The 18,702-nt window shown below is 42.6% G+C and overlaps 1 protein-coding gene across 1 annotated transcript in view; it reads left to right on the top strand.

Annotated features, from left to right (window-relative positions):
* SYNE2 (spectrin repeat containing nuclear envelope protein 2) overlaps window positions 1-15,150 on the top strand; it is a 158,116-nt gene extending 142,966 nt beyond the window's left edge. The window contains 14 exon segments of the mRNA XM_031066314.1: window positions 1,607-1,744; window positions 3,178-3,372; window positions 4,203-4,485; window positions 4,832-4,900; window positions 5,710-5,846; window positions 6,694-6,820; window positions 8,468-8,679; window positions 11,206-11,406; window positions 11,724-11,852; window positions 12,330-12,518; window positions 13,086-13,175; window positions 13,389-13,435; window positions 14,049-14,313; window positions 14,315-15,150. Of these exon segments, the coding sequence (XP_030922174.1) occupies window positions 1,607-1,744; window positions 3,178-3,372; window positions 4,203-4,485; window positions 4,832-4,900; window positions 5,710-5,846; window positions 6,694-6,820; window positions 8,468-8,679; window positions 11,206-11,406; window positions 11,724-11,852; window positions 12,330-12,518; window positions 13,086-13,175; window positions 13,389-13,435; window positions 14,049-14,313; window positions 14,315-14,335 (2,103 nt within the window). The 3' untranslated portion in view covers window positions 14,336-15,150.
* Window positions 15,151-18,702: the final 3,552 nt, after the last annotated feature.

Below are 18,702 nucleotides of genomic sequence, written 5' to 3'. Positions count from 1 at the left end.
ACAGCATTCTACTAAGAAACTATAAAATGTCTAACTTTCTTTCCTTATAAGGTCTTTTAAGACTAAACTGTCTAATTAAGAAACGACACCCAAATTGTTTTTACTTTTAACTCGATAGCTAATCACTCGAAGTCCACAGTGCAGTCTTTTCTGTCCTATTACAAATACTATCCAAACTCATGAAGGACTAGCCTCCACTCTAAAACTTCTATCTTGCTCTATATATATGTGTTACTGTATTATAAAACTTTAAACTCTTAAGTTTTCTACTTAGTGATATTACACACTTCTAATCAAACTACACACCCGTAATCCCAGTGCTATTAATCAATTTTGGAAGCCTTCTCCATGGCCTCAGGTCAAATGTAGTATTCTCTTGTGGGTCTGTGCATTTCATCATAGAAAGTTTAAAATTCTCAGCATCCAGGGTTCTACAGGAATTACCCATGAGCAAAGCCTACATCAGAGCAACTCTCTGTCCTGAGCTACTGGCATAGCAGGGGAGCTCTGGAAGGGTCACTGAGTACATGGCACAAACCTCACCTTGGTAGATTGGTTTTTGGTAGCTGAAGAAAAGCTTAAAGGAAGAAGGAGTGCAAAATTTGGTGGATGTGTTCATGCACTTGCCCCTTTCCATAGATAAGAGACAGAGAGACAAAAGGGCCCCAAGTGCAGATATGGTTTGGAGTTTCCAACTCAGCTCTATTTCATGCCAAGTTGTGATTCACCAACAAGGCATTAAAGATGGAGATGTGATAGAAAGCAGCTCCTGCTGTGCTGCCTGCCTTATGAGGAATGTTGTTGGAGTGTATTTCAAAGAAGTATCCTGCTCATCAATTAAACTGATCTCTAGGCAGATACTCTGTGCTGTGCCCTGGGGAAACTTGTCACTGCCAGATTTTTAAATATAGCAGTGCTGTAAGCAACTGACAGGGAGAGCTGTTAGCTCCCCAAAGTCAGTGGATGAGGCAGTGAGAGCAGTGATGGGGTTTGATCTGTGCAGCTATGAATTGTTATATTTGGGATGTTACATGATCCCCCTTCTGAAAAGTAAATCCACCCATGAGAACAGGCAAGCTTCGTGTCTGTTAGCAGCTTCTGTGGGACATGCCATGCCAAACAGTGCATTAATTAACACTGGTGTGGTCATATGTGATCCAGCCTTTCCATTGTAAAATCATAAAAACTGATTTTAGTCTCATAATTTTAATTACTTTAATTGGAGATGGGGGTTGTTTCGTTTTTTAAATCTCTGTTTTAAGTTTAGAACAAATTAGGTGTTAAGCCTCAGTCCAAGTAACTGTTGCTGGTATAATGATGTGGGAGAAGGAATGTGTGGAATCAATAATGTGATTTTGTAGAAGCATCTTGACCTGCTAAAATTTTACTCCCTCTTTTGTACAAACAGTGTGCTAGTACAGGGCACTGTTCTAGCATCCCTACAGGAAGAGGACAGGTTTTATACAAAGCATGCTGCTGTTTGTGTCCTGATAGCCTTTAAGGTGAACAGGAGTTTTGAAATAAAACACTGATTGCAGAGAGCTCCTGTGACCTGTCTCTTTTAGTAGCTGAAGTGATGTAACACTGGCTCCTCTTTTCCATCCAGCACTTCACCAATCGGAGAGATGAGTTTGAGGGGACGAGGGAAAGCATCCTTGTCTGGCTCACAGAAATGGACCTACAGCTGACAAACGTGGAACACTTCTCAAAAAGTAACTTTGATGACAAAATGCGCCAGTTAAATGTACGTATCCTTCTGAAGCAGTTGTGTACTATAGCCCAGTGATCCTCTTGGGCTGCCCTTGCCTGACAGAATCATCTGTTTTCTTTGACTTCACAGTAGCCTCCACATCTCTGTAGGTCTGTATTTGTTTAAAGACAGCAGTAAATTTTAAAGACATATTGCTGGCTGGGGGTGTATGTACAAATCACAAACGGGATGGGACTGCTGAGGAACGTGCCTTGAGCAGTTTTATTTTCCAGCATCACTCATTACATGGTTATGACAATGGGAAGATGCCATCAGCTCACATCCCAGGCAGCAGACCAAGAACTTAATGTTACAACTTACTTTATAAGTTTTTTGACCAATCACACAAAGCAAAAGCACATTGACAGTAGTTCTATCCGACCACTATAAGCACACGTAAACAGTGCTTGCTTATTTCGAATACAATGCCTAATTGTAAGCCTTAAACACAATGCACAGAGCTCCATTATTAAGCTTCAAACTTCCTAATATCTTGCTAGATAAACTTTTCTGTAGCTTAGGGAGTTATTCTAGACAAGCGTTAATACACAAACCATTGTTCTATTTGTCCTTGCTTTTCTACTTTTTAAATAATTTTTCTGCTGACCTATCTCATGGCTACTGCTTAGCTCTAATCACAGTTCTGCTGTCTCTGAGGCCTGCCTTTTGCAGCTTTCCCAAAACCCACTGATTTTGTGGATTCCTACAAAGACATATTGTCTGAATCAAGATTAATCTCTGCATTATTTAATTCGGATTCAGTGTTCAGGCTCAGTTCTGTCCTGCCATTTTCTCCTGACAGTATGTGTCAGTGACAGTTGTATCTGGCCTGGAAAGCTGCAGATGCTGCTTAACAGTAAGAACTACATTCCTAAATTCAGGCATTATTTTCTGGTGCAAATCTTTTTTGAATTGGCATTATTGTACAATCTCTCCTCAGAGCTTGTGTTTGTAGCTGGGAATTTCAACAGAAATTAGACACCAGGAATGTGCAGTGATTCTAAGGAATATACTAGTTCTTTCCTACATTATATGCTCGTTTCTTCTTTCTCCCTGCACCATTAATGGTTTGGGATGTAGATTTACTGTTGTGTAGACTGAAGGCCCAAGCAACCAAACAAACTTCTTGGCTACTGAGAAAAAGATTGTGTGTACCAACAGAAGAGTAATCTCTGATTAGCTGAACTCTTGTATCATGATCCCCTGCAGGCTCAGGACACTACAGCCATAGTGATGTACATCTGGGTGGAAAAGGCCACTTCATTTAGAACTGTAATTCTGCTCATAAAATGAAGCTTTGGACCTCTTGAGTAAAGATGCTTGCCAAATTAAATTAGACAACAATGTCAATTGTTGCTTGTCTTTCACTGCCGTGAGCTAGAAAGGCCAATGGAGAAGTAATTATTTTTCTTGTATGTTCCAAATAGGGTTTCCAACAGGAGATAACGTTAAATACCAATAAGATTGATCAGCTAATTGTTTTTGGGGAGCAGTTGATTCAGAAGAGCGAGCCTTTGGATGCCATCCTGATTGAGGATGAATTGGAAGAGCTTCATCGATACTGTCAGGAGGTGTTTGGGCGAGTTGCCCGGTTCCATCAAAGACTGACTTCAAGGGATCCTGTAAGAAGCAACAGTTGTTTCAATGCTTTGACAAGGTTTTGGTGTTTGAATTGCAATGCTTATTTTGCTTTTTGAATTGCAATTGCTTACTCCTAACAGCTTGACTGAGTGGTTTAATCTCCAGTGGCTCAGGAGCTCTGCAGTACATGTGCCAGCCTTGCTAAATCTTTGTTGCCAATCCTTTCATGCCTCTCCCTCTGCAGAATCTGGATAATAGCATGGAGGTTGTTCATAAGGTTCAGAACTATATAGTTGTGGCTTGAAGGCTTCAGAACCTTTTTTTGGTGTTTTTAATATCACATTGTTTTCCTTATCATCAATAACGTGCTTAGAATATCTCTTTATGTATTTGTTTGTCCACTCCATCTGTCCACTTTGTTGTGAGAGCCCTGAATGGGGAACAGCATGCACTTTGCTTTTCCCTGGGAACTTTCAGATGATTCTCAGTTTGCTTGGCCTCAAAAAGAAAGAACATCTGTTAGAAAGCTGGGTAAAGGAAGGAACATGAACAAGTAGCTGTTCACTCCTGCCTGAGCATCATTTCCTGACTGACCTTTTTAACTCCATTTGGAACTGGGTACTCCTTCTGCAAACTGGACAGATGCTGTGGTGGTGGTTGAGTGCCTTGAAAGAGGAGAGGTAGCTGCTGATGTGAGAATTGGATTTGGCAAAAGAGGAAGAAGGCAGAAATTATGTTTCCCTTTAATTTTAGGCACATGGTTGCTGCAGCTGATCACAAAACTGTCTTCAGTAGTACTGTGTGGTTCAATCATTATCCCATTAAGATCTCTTGTAAATCTTATTAATATGCAATAATTACTTATTTGTAGGGATTGGACGATGAAAAAGACAACTCTGAAAATGAGACAGATCAAGAAGACTCCAGAGAAATCCAGAATGATCCCTGGCATAAGAAAGCCATCACTGAGGGACCCTCATCTACACAGTCCCTTTGCCACCTTATGCCCCCAACTCAGGGCCATGAGAGATCAGGCTGTGAGACCCCTGTCAGCGTCGACTCCATCCCACTTGAGTGGGATCACACAGGTGATGTGGGAGGTTCTTCCTCTCATGAAGATGATGAAGAAGCAACATATTACAGTGCTCTGTCAGGTGAGAACCACTGTCCAGCAGTTTGGTTTGACATGAACAGCTGGAGGATGTCCCTGTGTGGGAAGGGAGGGGGATTGAAGTCTTGCTCCCACGTTGTTGGTTGGTTTTCAAGTACCATTTATAGATGTGAGCAGGCTCATCTCTTTCATGAAGGAAATGGTGCTGTCTAAACCAAGCTTTTGTTTTTAGAAACATAAGAAGGTTTTAGAAGCCTTAGTGTTTAAGAATGTTTGAAAATGGTACCAACCACTTTGTTCTTTGTCTTTGCTGTCCTTCATTGTTTCAGTTGTTTTTAATAGTTGGAAGATACTGAATAGTGAGGAAAATGACATTATTCTTTTTTCAGATGTAGAAATCACTGAAAACCCTGAGGCATATCTTAAAATGACCACAAAAACTTTGAAAGCATCTTCTGGTAGGCACCTGCTAATGCATGTGTCTGAACATGGCAATCTCCTTGTGCTGCACGCTATATTCCTCAACCTCTCTCATACGTAATGTCTGACTTCCTGCCTTGTGTGGACACCATGTCTCATCCTGCCATGGTGTTCTTACGCTGCAGTATCCACATGGACATTAAAAGCAGTCAAGAACACACCATTTAGATTTTGCCTGGTAAATGCCAAGGTGGTTAACGTGCATTTCATTGTACTGATCCAAAGTCTTTTGGTTCTTTCTCGGTGGTTTGCTCTGGGTAGTATCAGTTTTTGGTTGTTTCTAATTTTGGTTGCATAACTACTGAAGGCAGTAGCCCCAACTCTGCAAGTATTTTTTTGTGGTTTGTGCATGACAGAACTATGTGTGTCCTGTCTGTTAAATCCAGAACAAACATTCTCCAAACCAGGACATGTCTAACTTGTTCCCTCTGACATGTTGCAGATGTGTGATAGTTATTGTTGGGATGCAAACTTTACAAAACCATGGTGCAGCCTTGTCTTTTGGTTTTTTTTTTTTTTTGAATACTCTAACCTGTATTCAAGCATTTTCCAGAAGAAAACAGAATGTCTCATAACTGCATGGCTCTCATCTCATTACCTTTGAAACACTGTTGATGTTTTGCAAATGTGCATGCTTTGCAAGGAAAGCTGCAAAACTGTCATTTTTATGCCATAACTTGATGCCATTTTATTCAAAGCGCTTTCTAACTTAATACCAAGCAACAGCTTCCTTGTGGAGGTGGGATCTTGCACTCATGGTGTGTGGTTTTGGTTTTATTTGTTTCAGGAAAGTCTGTTTCAGAAGCTCGTCCTTGGCATTCTCCAGGTAGCCCAGTCTGCAGGAAACACAGATATAACCAGGCAGAGATGGTTGGAAATGTGTTGTCTGGACCAGAGACAAGTACTCCCTATAAACCAGACTATGTGAGTTGGAGGCTCTGTGGGCACTGAACCTGTACTACAGAATGTGTTTGTTGTTCTGTGTAACTCCACCCTCTTCCCTTCTCCAGCATCAAGGAAAATAATAGTTGAGGTGGAGAATTTTCACTTCACACAAACTTAGACATTATTTCTGGTGGCTCAGGTTGGACTCCTGGTCAGTCAGGGTCTGGGGGAACTTCCTTCCTCTACTGTCATAGGACAAGTCCAGGAGAATTTAACCCCCACAAAGGACAGGGTGTGAATCTCTTGATACTTACTGACATATTTCCCTTTCCTAAGCAAATTTGAGGAGTCTAATGTGCAACACACCATTTAATCTGCTTCTAGGCACTGAAAAATGTGCCAAAATGGCTTCTTTTCCATTGGTGCCTCAGCCTTGGTGGCTGTTTGCCAGCCATGGCTTCACCAGCAGCTGCCAGGCTCAGTGGATCTGGACCCACTGTCAGCACTCTGCCAGGCAGGGTGGTACTGGTATCTGGCTGCTTTTGTCATCATTAATCCAGTCTCAGAGCCTTAGAGTCAATATTACCAAGACTCACAATCCAACAAAGAACACCAGCAATTGTGCATTGTCTGGAACAGGTAGTGCAAAAGCCATTAATTTGCCATGTCCACTCTTGTAGTCATTGGCATCACCATGGTGTGTGTTTGTTTGCTGGAAAGGCACAGAGAGCCAGTGTAAAGTGGTAGCAAAGCTGCAGAAGCCCAGTGCTAAATGTGATGTGCAAGAGCTCAGCAGCAGCCCAGCCACCCCAGAGTAGCACAGATTAGGCTGGACCTTTGACATCCTGTTGACCTGCAGGGCTCACCCTCCAAAATGTCATTCCAGGTGAAGCAGCTCAGCTCTGCAAGCAGCAGCAGCAGCAAGGAGAAAATTCTATCTGCCAACATGAGCGATGAGGAGCCCCAAGATGACCAAGAACTTGTGAATCTAGCAGCAACAGAGAAGCAGTCAGGTACAGAGCATTAGGAGTGGCTTTGGGGCTGTGGTGTTTGTCCTGTGACTCTGGGAAGACAAAGCAGACATGACACAAAGGCAGTATATTTGGGAACGAAAAAAAAAAAACAATTAATGTATTTTGCCAAATTTCCAAGTCAGTTAGCTCCCTTGTCATCTGGTTCTGTCCAAGCCATGTGTGCTGTTCAAAGCTTTCACATTTTCTGCCAGAATTGAGGTTTTTTTTCATAACATACTTCTGTCTCTTTGCTGCTTGTAGTAAATGGGAACAATTTCACTTTTGTCTGATACTGAACACTTCAGGGGCTTCTAATCAGATTTCAAACCAAAGGGTCTGTCTAAAGCAAGATTGCTGTATGGAGTTACTGGTACTCCGTATAACAAGATGCTACAGCTCCCATTTGCAGAAATATTTGTTCAAAGCTGGTAATGCATTCTGTTCTCAGTATCTTTACAGTGGTCCTTTCATGCAAACAGACCAGCAGGCTGGTTCTCTTAACCCTTTAGGACCTCATTCCCGGTTTCAGGTGCTTGAGATTGTAGCAACACATTGTACTGCAGTCACAAAAGCAAATCATGTGATGAAAAGAAGGCTGCAGCTACCTGCACCAGCTCACTCACTTTGTTTCTCTGGTCTCACAAATAGTCCAGGGTTGTGTCCCATAGGTGGGATGAATAGGAATAACCTGAGAATGGTTTAGATGTGCTTTCAGAAAGTGTCACTGATCACAGAGGTGGCGTGTCCATGTCCTTTGGCGCTGAATTGGTGAAACAATCATTAAGAGTCATTAGAATGCTTTGGGTTGGAAGAGACCTTAAGTTTATCTAGATCAAACCCCCCTTCCATGAGCAGGGACACCTTGCAGCAGACCACCTTGTTCAGAGCCCCATCCAGCCTGGCCTTTGAACACCTCCAGGGATGGGGCAGCCACAGCTGCTCTGGGCAACCTGTGCCAGGGCCTCAGCATGGCCACAGTAAGGAATTTCTTCCTAATCTCTAATCTAAACCTGACCTTCATCAGTTTAAAGCCATTATCCATTGTCCTATCACTCCATCTTTTTATCAAAAGTCTCTCTCCATCTCTCTTGGAGCCCCTATAGGCACTGGAAGGAGCTCTAAGGTCTCCCTGGAGCCTTCTCTACTCCAGGCTGAACAGCCCCAAGTCTCTCAGCCTGTCTTTACAGGAGAGGTGTTCCAGCCCTTTCATCATCTTTGTGGCTTCCTCTGGGCTCTCACCAGCAGCTCCACATAGACATAAAACACAAACCCAGGTCCTAACTGCTGGATCATATTTGTCCCATGCTGAATTTTGGTGTCCACCAAATCGCGGATGGACTCATGGAATTCTGTCTCCTTAGTTTTGGCCTGTTCTTCCAAGGCAATTAAAACATCACCAATTAAAGTCATTAAAATTCTTTGTAGCATTGCTATGTGGGTAACTTGACCAGCATTATGAAATTTAGACATAGACACTGCAGAATCTAAAGGAAATATGTGACTGAATGACAGTAATACATTACAGCAGTTAATTGATCTCAAGTAGCATGGAGAATAATTTTCTTGCAAAACTTCTTGCATCAGTTTTACACACTTCCTTCCATTACTGAAGATTTAAATGTTTGGGGCTTTTTCTGTGATTTGCAGGCATTATTGATAGGTGGGAGCTGATCCAAGCTCAAGACCTCAGAAATAAACTCAGGATGAAACAGAAATTGCAGCAGTGGCAGCAGCTGGACTCAGACCTCAGTGACATCTCTGCTTGGCTTGATAAAACTGAGCAAGAGCTGGAAGAGCTGCAAAAGGCCAAGCTTCCAACCAGCATGCAAGCATTGGAACAAAAGGTCAAGAAATTGAAAGTAAGTTATGGCTTGCTGAGAAGAGGGATTTCAAGATGCTGATGTTTTTTAATCAATGCTCTCCTGGGATCAGTTGGCAGCATGGATGCCAATAGCAATTCCTGTGCCACAGGGGAACTGAACTGCTCTCAGCTAAGAGGGCTAAAGAGGGTCTTAGGCAAGGTGCTTCTGTCTTCATATACAGAGATTGGCAGGCAGAAGTAAAAACTTCTCCAGTTCTCTCTTTCTGTTTTCTTGCACAGTGATATCGACATCTTTTCCTTCTGCCATTCACCTCTATACAAACCAGAAACAGATTGAAAATTCTGCCAGGTCAACGGGCTGCAAAGCCTAGGCTGTTTGTTTTTTTTTTTTTTAATTGAATTCAGGGTGGGGTGTAATTCCAGCAGGACAGACAAAGATCTGCTCTAAAGCTGTGGTTTCTGCAACATGAGCCAGCAGGTTACCAGGGCACATGTAAGTGCTGGGACACTGGGACTCAGCCAATGAAATGCCTCAGCTTCAAGTCTGAGAGAGCAAGTGTTCCTAAAATCTGTGGAAGTGCAAAATCCCTTTGTGCTTACCCCTCACCAGCTGCCCCATGTGAAGTCACCCTGAGGCTACTGGTCAGTCTGGGGTGATGCTCACAAAGAGGACACTACAGGACAGAGGAGGGATTTCTTAGGCATGCTTTAGAGTATGTTTAAGCCTGAATGTCCTGGAGTAGTTGTTAGGCCAGGGACAATGACTCTACACTCCAATAAGATCAGCTCTGACTCCTTCAGCCAGTCTGGATTAGGCACCAAGCCCTTGGAAAGGTTTGATGGTGCCTCCAAAGTGGAGGGAGCCTGGAGTTGGGTGTCTGACCTCCTCAAGGAGCAGAGCTTCACTCCTCTCTTCTGCATCTGCTTAGGAGGAGTCCAGCTGGCTGTAAATCCCATTTTCAGACAGTTTGGCTTTAGAGGGGTGTTAAAAAAGCTAGTGTGCTCTAAGAAGTAAATTTCATGAGGTGTCAGGACATCCCAAGTGCCTGGGATAAGGATAAAGCCAGTCTGCCTGCAGAGTGGCTTACTGGTGTTCAGAAGTCTGTTTGCTTTGTCTGATATTGAAAGAAACTTTATTGCCTGGAGGAGATGGGGACAGGATCCTTTGATGGGTGAAAAAATGTAATTTAGACCAGCAGTTTTCTACAAGTGGAACTCAGATCTTGAGATTGACACTCTTGGATAGAAAGGCTGCTGAGAAAAGCAATCTGAGCTTTGTGGCTTGTGGGATTCATCCTGCAGCTCTAACTTCCCTACTGCAAGAGCAGCTTGGAAAAGATGAGTACCCTTGATTCAAACTGTAAACTGGAGGGTACAAAGAAGGTATTGTTTGGCATTCTTTTTTTTAAAAAAACCTTCAGAAATACAGGGTCAGCCTTAACATAAAGGTGGTTAGATGATATGACCATGACTGCAAATTCCATATTATTCCCCCTGCAATTCTAAGGGAGAGGAGGAAAGCAGGCAGGACTGCCTTCTGGGGGGACCTTGAGAAGTCAGAGAAATGAGCTGACAGAAACTGAGACCAGAGAGAAGAAAAATAATTTCTCACAATGGGGTGTTCTGGTGTGGGAAATAGTAAAGGTAAGAAGATTTTCAGAAATCTGGGAAGAGCAGGCCTTAGAAACAGAGCAGAGAAAACTCAGAGCTAGATGCAGCTGCAAAGTCTGAAAGTAGAAAAAGTTGTAGTTACTTTTTATAAGACAAGCAAGCATTGTGTGAAGAGGTGTATGTGTACTTTTAGTAATTGGCTAGAACAACTGTCTGTAAGCTTTAACAATATACTGTTAACTAAAAGTTTTTAAAATGTTCAGTAGCCAAGAGGTCTTTGGCTGCTGCTGGCTGTACGTGAGCTTTGCCATCTTTTTATTGTCTCAACCATGTAATAAGACTGATGCTGCAAATTAAAGCTCAGGGAATGTACCCCAACAGTCCCATCCTGTTTGTGAAAAAAAAACAAACCTCCAAACACAGTCTGGTGTGGGACCAGGGGCCCAGAGAGGATGGGGAATCTCCATCCTGTGAAAAACTGAAAATTTAAATGGATGAGGCCCTGAGCATCCTTGGTGTTAGAAGTTGGTCCTATGTGAAACAGGAGAATGGAGTACAGACCTCCAGAAGTCCCTGTCAGCATTATTCTAGGATTCTGGGGTGGCAAAACCTTTATCAGTTAGGAGAAAATACCATGTGATGATCAATGTGAGTATTTGTCCAAATGTCAGGGAAATGAACTGAAAGGCAGATGTGGATTAAGCGATAATGCCGGTGACTTAGGGAGAAGCACAAGCCCAGTCACACTTATTTTCTTCAAAGTGGAGGTTTTGGCTTTAAAAAAAACCAAGCAAACATAAACCTGCCTCAATATGTTTCTTAGCAGTATTGAAAAGCCACCAGATTCAAACATCTTTCCCCAACACCTGTGATACTTCTGAGTGCGTGGTTTTATTGTAATAAACATGGTTTTCATCATTCATAAAAACTCCTAATCTTCTTTTTCTACCAGGACATGCTTAAAGCATTTGACAGCTACAAAGCAGTGTTGCTTTCTGCTAACCTGAGCAGCAAAGAATTCCAGAAGGCAGACAGCACAGAGTTCAAGGAGCTGCAGAACAGGCTTCGGAAGGTCAACTTGCACTGGGAGAAAGCAAATCGTGCACTGGACAACTGGAGGAAGGGTTTGCAGCAAGCCTTACTGCACTGCCAGGTACATCCCACATGCCAGCTTGTAAGGGAAAACTCTTTGGGATTCTGTTGAGGAGAGGGCAGAGGGGTAATTCCTGCACATAAGTGGAATGGTCACTCAAATCCAAGACACTTTGTTTCTTGATAAAGTTGCCTCTGATGGATTGAAACAGTTTGGTAAAAATATCTTTGAAGTGGATAATGCCCTTTACTACATAGGTGGAATACTTTAACAAAGTTTCTGTGCCTTCACTTACAAACAAATTGTGAATCTGTTTGTAGGTGAAGGCACCACAAAGGTGTTTTTCCTCTTATGGGCCAATCTTTTTGTTTCTCTAGGATTTCCACGACCAGAGCCAAAAGCTAATCCTGTGGTTAGCAAGTGCTGAAAGCCGGAGGAATGAGGCACAAGTCACAGATCCCAGTGCTGATCTCAATACAATACTGGAATGCCAGAAGGAGCTGATGGTGAGTGTAGTCTTAACTGCAGCACGTCACTCTCAGCACACACTGAAGAGCAGGATGTTTGTCTCACAGTGTCTGCAGCCTCTCCTCAGACCTGCTGTACTCAGACATGTGGGTGGTTTTTGAAATGGACCAAGATATTGCATCTACAAGGCACTTCTCCATAATTACTCACCATAATAAAGTTACTTATGAGTAGTCTTTATTCTGAAGCAAGACTTCCAATTTCTAAAATTTAATGTCTTCTCTATATGAATTACATGCTGCCAGAACTATTTTTAAATGTTATTTCAAACAGGTACAACCAGTCTCTTCAAGAGAACTTCATTTCCTATGTAGCTGTAATAACCATTCCTGTGCCTTGTTGGTTCTCAGGCAGGTTGTGTTGTTCTTTAAAGCCTTCCAGAGTTCCTCCTTTTGGGAGAACATCCATAAAGTTGAGGGTAACAGTCTGTTGTGCTGTTTTTTGTTTATTCTCAGCAACTGGAGAAAGAGCTGCTGGAGCAGCAGCTTGATGTGAACTCCCTCCAAGAGCTCACTGCTTACCTGCTGCTGAAATCAGATGGTGATTACATTGAAGAGGAGGAGAAGGTCCATGTAATTGGAACAAAACTGAAGCAGCTGATTGAACAAGTCTCTCATGACTTAAAAACAATACAAGGGAATCTGGTGAGTTGGAATTTAAATACTTGTTTGTGGATCTTCCTTACTGAAAAGAAATAGCATGTTAAGAGTGAAGATATTTATAAAAAACTGACTTAAAGCTGAAGTACTTCTACCTTGATAAGCTGAAAAAAGAACAGTTCTGGCTGTAGGAACAGCTTCAGCCCCCCAAGGCTAGTACAGTATTATAACAGAGGGGTTGTGCTGCCTCTGTCCTCAAGGGGTTTGAAGAGCAGAGAGCATAAAGCTCTGAGTAAGGCTTTTGGCAGGAGGTTGGACTAGATGAACTTTCTGAAGTCCCTTCCAACCTGAATTTGTGTGATCCAAACCAGGTATCAGGCTAGGAGTGTGTAATGAACACGTAGGAGTTGAAGGTCATAGCAGTGGGTTCCTTATCCTGAGGCCTGTCAGAGATATTTCCAAGTTAATTCCTGTATGCACCCATTCCATTGCAATTCCTTCATGCTGGGCACTGTAAAACATTTCTTTATTCTGGGGAAGTGATTATTCTCATGTGAAGGGGCAGTGGGCTGTGCACCTACAGAGGCAGTGAAAGGTGGTGTTATCTTTCAGGATACCAAAACATTTCTGCTAGTTCCAGATGACTTGGACTCAGGAGTTTATAATCCAGAAGAAGAGAAATCCAGCCCTGCTGTGAAGAAGGCAAGTATTTTTTTCCTAATATTTTGCTATCAGCATATAGTGTATTTTGACATACTTAGTGTGGAAGTTCCTCAAGTATAATCATTTTACCTTTTAGGTCCATGTACCTTATTACAGTATTTACAATCAGACCTTAAAGTCTACAGCTGTCTTTTCAGAGAAATTCCTTGTAGTTTCTGAAACCTGGATACTAAAAGCTATTTCTCTCAACAGATGGCCCTCAGGAGAGCAGCTGATGGCAGGAATGGCAGCAGCACAAGGTAATATTTTATATATGCCTGATCTCTTGAAAAATATTGAAAAGGACAGAGATGAGCTGTGTGCCAGCAGAAACCTGGGCAGCTGTTCCTTGTAGGTTGATACATGGGTCAAGGTGATTTCTGCCTACCTGTAGAGTCTCCTCTACCTACCAGCTCTGGGCTGCTCCTTAGGGAATGGTTTCCTTCAGCACTCCTGCTCCAGGACCTCTGCAGTGATGTGCAACCCTGGCTTGAAAAAATATTTTTTCTGCCAAGTGGGGGATATTTTAGGTTTAAATCCTCCTTTAATTCCACCAGCATGCCTGGAAAAAAAACTTGCCCCTAAGATCCACTTGGTACAAACAGACCATGAAGGACAAAGGGAGAACTTAGCCCCCAGTCCAGTGGGGTCTGTTCAAAGGGTAGATCTCAGTAATGCCAGGGCAGAGAAGAACTTCATCAGTGTGAATAACGTGCTTCAACACCTATCTGGTATAGTGTGTTTGCCTCCTGGGAAAAGTTAAGTTAAAGTTTGTTTGTAAAGTAAAAGTTAAGTTTGTTTCCTGAAATTAGGGTAAAAACAACTTGTTTAACTCAAACCCTGCAGTGCCTGTTCTGTGTTTCTCCTTTTCAGGAGCGAAAGCCATTCAGAACCTGTGCAGGCAACCCCTCGGTCTCCCTCTTTCTTCTACCGAGTGTTGAGAGCAGCTTTACCCGTGCAGTTGTTCTTCCTGCTGCTTTTGCTGCTGGCTTGCATGATCCCCTCCTCTGAGGAAGACTACAGCTGCACCCAGGCCAACAACTTTGCCCGCTCCTTCTACCCCATGCTGCGCTACACCAACGGGCCCCCGCCGACCTAGGACAGCCTGCACTCACACTGAACACTCTTGGGTGGTGCTTTTTTCTCCCATGCTGCTCTAGCATCAATCAAGCAGTGAGTTTCACATCTCAAAATGTATATCTTGACAGAATTTCAGCGTTTTTGTACGGGAAACAAAACTTTTTCTATAGATTTTTTTTAAACTGTAAGCAACACACTTTATACTTTGATGCAATAGATACACTATTTTATAGGGGCAGTGCACTTGAGCTTGCCAGGTGTTTGGATACTGAGTTCTTAGATGCAGAAACGACGTCACAGTAATCTTAAACATAGCAGTCTGTCTTGGGTGAGTATGACAAACAAGCAGGTGAAGAGGGACTTCATTTAATATGATTTCTGCACACACACACTTCACGTTACTTGTATCTTTTGGTACTGTAGTCACTTGGTGGAAGCAAAAAAAAATTGCATATTTTTGAATCTTTGTTGTTGTATTTTATTCATCTAACACATTCAATATCATGATGCACATTTGTTTTGTTTGATATAAAGTGTTCTAGTAGTTAGGACTGCTGTGTTGTCTTTTTATACCACCTTTGAAATAAGGAATTGCTGCATTGCATGGAAATGGTTTATAATGCACATATTTTCTAGATGAACATGATTATGTAGACTATCCCTGATGTATACAAATAGTGCAATGACTTTTTTAATGAAAGTTTTTTTTTCAGTTTTTAACCTGCTGAATAGTGTACAGTACCTTGGGAGAGAATTGTGCATTTTTATAAGCTTTGTTTTTAAAATTAAACTGGCGTGTGGGCAGTGGCTGGAGAAACACTGTGTACAGTCAGCATTGCCACTGCCCCTGTTGTACAGTTTGAGTACTGTCATTAAAATTTTGCCAATGTCTGCAGGACTGTGGATGTGTCTAGTGGGGGGGACCAGCTTCATGTTCCAGCAGTGCTGCCCCTTGCACTCCTGGAAGAGTCAATTTCTTTGCCTGCAAAAGGAGTGGTGCTGGAAGAAGCACAACCACTCCCTTGCTTGTCAGAGCAAGAGATCACAAATCCAGCAGTGAGACCTCTGTTCCATGGCACAGATCCTTCCCTTTGGAACTGCCTTCCTGGAGGAAGAACACAAGGTTGAACCAATTCATGCTTATTACTATTTTGAAATGCTGAACTATTTCCCACCTTGGAAATGACTCTCTGTAGTGGGAGTGCTGGAGTGGGGAAATGCATGTGGGGGAGAGCTCAGTGGCTTTGGTCAACAGCTTTTTGTGTCTGGCAGTAAAAATGACCCAGGAATTAGCCACTTTCTGCAGTGCTTACCCATAGGAAATAAGATCTCTGATTAACCTGTGAGAGTTCTCCTACCCTTTCTACACTTGTCACCACTGGTGGTTGCTGATTCCCCCCCGGCAGGGGGCTTTACAAAGCAAACTGCTTTGTCCTCATGTTCAGAGAATCGCCAAACCAGCAGCTTTGTCCCAGCCATGGTGGCAAACCCACTGTGGTTTATTTCCCAGACATTAAACTAAACTCAAGGCTGTGTTGAGGAGCCAGACTTGTGCTCTCACACTGGGGCTGTACCCAGAGATGGATCCCCCTCACCCCTCGCTGCACACAGCCACACACACTGTCCTCTCTCCCTCTGCAATCATTATTTGATATTTTCAAAGCAATTGCTTTAGGATGGAGCTCATTTAAGTTTCTTTCTCTGTAGAAGTGAGCCAACTCCAACCATTATTTCATTGCCAGGTTGTCACAAATGCCTATGCAGACCTTTCTGCCAAGAAGTAATAGGCAGTTGCTGACGTGATATTCAGTTCTTCTTCCATTAAAGAACCTATGCAGGGGAAAAAAATTGAACAATGTTAAAAGGTCTAAGGAAAATTTCATAGCCTACAATTTCCTTTCATTATGAACAGTTATATCAAATTGTTGAGCTGATGTAATATATAAAAAGAGGAGCTTTCAAGAAATTATCTCAAAATGTCACTAAAAAACAATGTCTGGGTAAAATCTTTTTAAATCTTTTTTCTTCCACACCTATTTTAAATAGTTTTATTTCCAATTGATTATAATCACTGCATTGTAGGCTGACTCTGAAGTCTGCTTTAAACAAGTCATTTTATACCCCCAACAATTTCTTTGTGTCATCATCTCTTTTAGGACTGGGTTGTTAGTGTCCAGGGAGGGATAAAAAAATATTTTAAAGAGAGAACAGATGCAATTGTGAGAGCAACCCATTATGGCTGTGCACATGTATTGAGAAATGAAACCAAGCCAAAAGTAGTTTTGAATTGAAGTCCTATTTTTTGGCAGTGAGATGAGGCCTTGGTCTGTTTTCAGCTATACCCACTCTGCTCCAGCAGAGTCAGCAGCAATGAGAAGGCTCCAGGGAGATTTTGGAGCAATTCCTGGTACCTAAAGGGGCCCTACTAGAGAGGTGCAGGTGGGCTTCTTGCAGGGGGATGTAGTGGTGGCACAAAGGGTGCTGGCTCTAAACTGACAAAGGACAGCTTTAGAGTAGGTGTTGGGGAGAAATTCAGTGCTGTGAGGATGGTGAGGTGCTGGGATAAGTTGTGCAGAGGAGCTGTGGCTGCCCCATCCCTGGAAGTGTTCAAGGCCAGGTTGGATGGGGCTTGGAGCACCCTGGGATGGTGGAAGGCACTGAGCACACACATTAGGTGCTCGTGGGACCAGGCTGAGCTCAGCTGCAGGAGAGAAATGAACAAAAAGCAATATATTTACATTGCATGATGCCTGTTTAGTCAGCTGCACCAATCCACAACAATGAAACACAGCAACAGACAAATGCCATCAGTTCTCAGAACCAAAGACACCTGGGGGAAGGGGAGGGGCTGGGGTGTTGTGGGGTTGTTTTCACATTACCATAACATACATCAAGTGCTTTAAAAGGCACCACTTTCAGTCAGGAACCTGATTCCACTGCAAACTCACAGAATGAAATGTTGAAACTAAAATGACAGGACTGAGAACAAAACCTTTTGTAGAAAACAGGCATAGGAGATGTGGAGTAAGCACTGGTAATGGCTATGCCAGCTACTCTGTGACACTGATGAGTGAAGAAGGTTTTGTCTGTTGAGACAGTAGCAGCAGATGTTGGCATTTTTATAGCAAAGCAGTGTCTTTTTTTTGTGCACTTAAAATTGCTAACACTCAACAGTACACGAGGAGTGTAGATGACTCTTAAATGTAAAGATGGACTTAAATAATACACAGATCATAAATAAAATGAAGCCTTAGCTATGAAGGTGCCATTTAACACATCACGCTTCACTTCAGTAGTAAAATACTGTGAAAAATTAATGTAAATAATACTTATGTTACACATTGTAGCACTTGCTTTTCATGCTCCCATTTGCAGCAGTCTCTTTAGAATTGGTTTGAGTCAGCACAACAGATCACATCTTACCTGCTTTGTTGACCATTATCTCACAGGACCTAAGTAACACAAACCATTTTTTCTGAGATGGATGGTGATGATAGCAAAGGTGTTTCCATGGCTTCTAGGTCTGACTTTAGGGAAGTGTGAAAAGGTGGCCTGGGGTAAGCTTAGAGGAAGCTGAGAAGTTATGTTTGCATCCCAACAGTACAGAAACTGGAGGGTAAAATGCAGTTGCTACTCCCTGGCTGGAACATGGTCGGATTGTTCAAAACCATTCCACAGTGAGTCCCAACACCCACAACCTGCAGCCAGAACCTCCTAAGGGGGGTGGAATGGAGGGTGGGGTGGATCGGAGACACCTGGCCAGGCTCTGTAGAAATCCCTGCAGGGAGGGGAGACCTGGAACAGATTCCAGTACCTGAAGGGGCTGGAGAGGGAGCTCTGACAAGGGCATGGAGTGCCAGGACACGGTGAGGGTGTTGAGACAGTGAAACAGATCATCCAAAGAAGTTTGGATGCTCCTTTCCTGGAAACATTCAAGGCCAGGTTGGATGGAGCTCTGAGCAACCGGGTCTTGTGCAAGGTGTCCCTGCCCGTGCCCTTCCAACCCAAACCATTCCATGATTCTATGATAAAAGTCCAAACAAGACAAAAATTCTTACCTCAGAAGAAGAAGATCACTGGTGACAGCTCAAACAGGATCAACAGGCAACTTTCTGGGTCTCACTGCGTTTTTAGGCTCTGCTAAACCACTGTAATGATGCAAATACAACAAATATCTTTCATACTCCCCAGCTCATTAAGAGTAAAATTAAAAATTCAAACACTGAAAAGGATGCTCTTCTTTCACCATGATGATCCCTGTATAGATCTATCATTTAGTCAGCAAGGAATTAACATAATATAACTATGGAAATATGCATATTTATCTAAAAAAAGATCTTCAAGTGTTTATCTTGCTAACCTGTCTTTTAGTTTGCTATTTTATAGGAGCTCTTACCCTGTTGGGCACTATCTCGAGTGAGAATGTTTCAACACATATACATATCCT

Source organism: Geospiza fortis, unplaced genomic scaffold (assembly GCF_000277835.1).
Source record: "Geospiza fortis unplaced genomic scaffold, GeoFor_1.0 scaffold23, whole genome shotgun sequence".
Classification (NCBI taxonomy): Eukaryota; Metazoa; Chordata; class Aves; order Passeriformes; family Thraupidae; genus Geospiza; species Geospiza fortis.
This window is presented reverse-complemented; position numbering and strand designations above follow the sequence as displayed.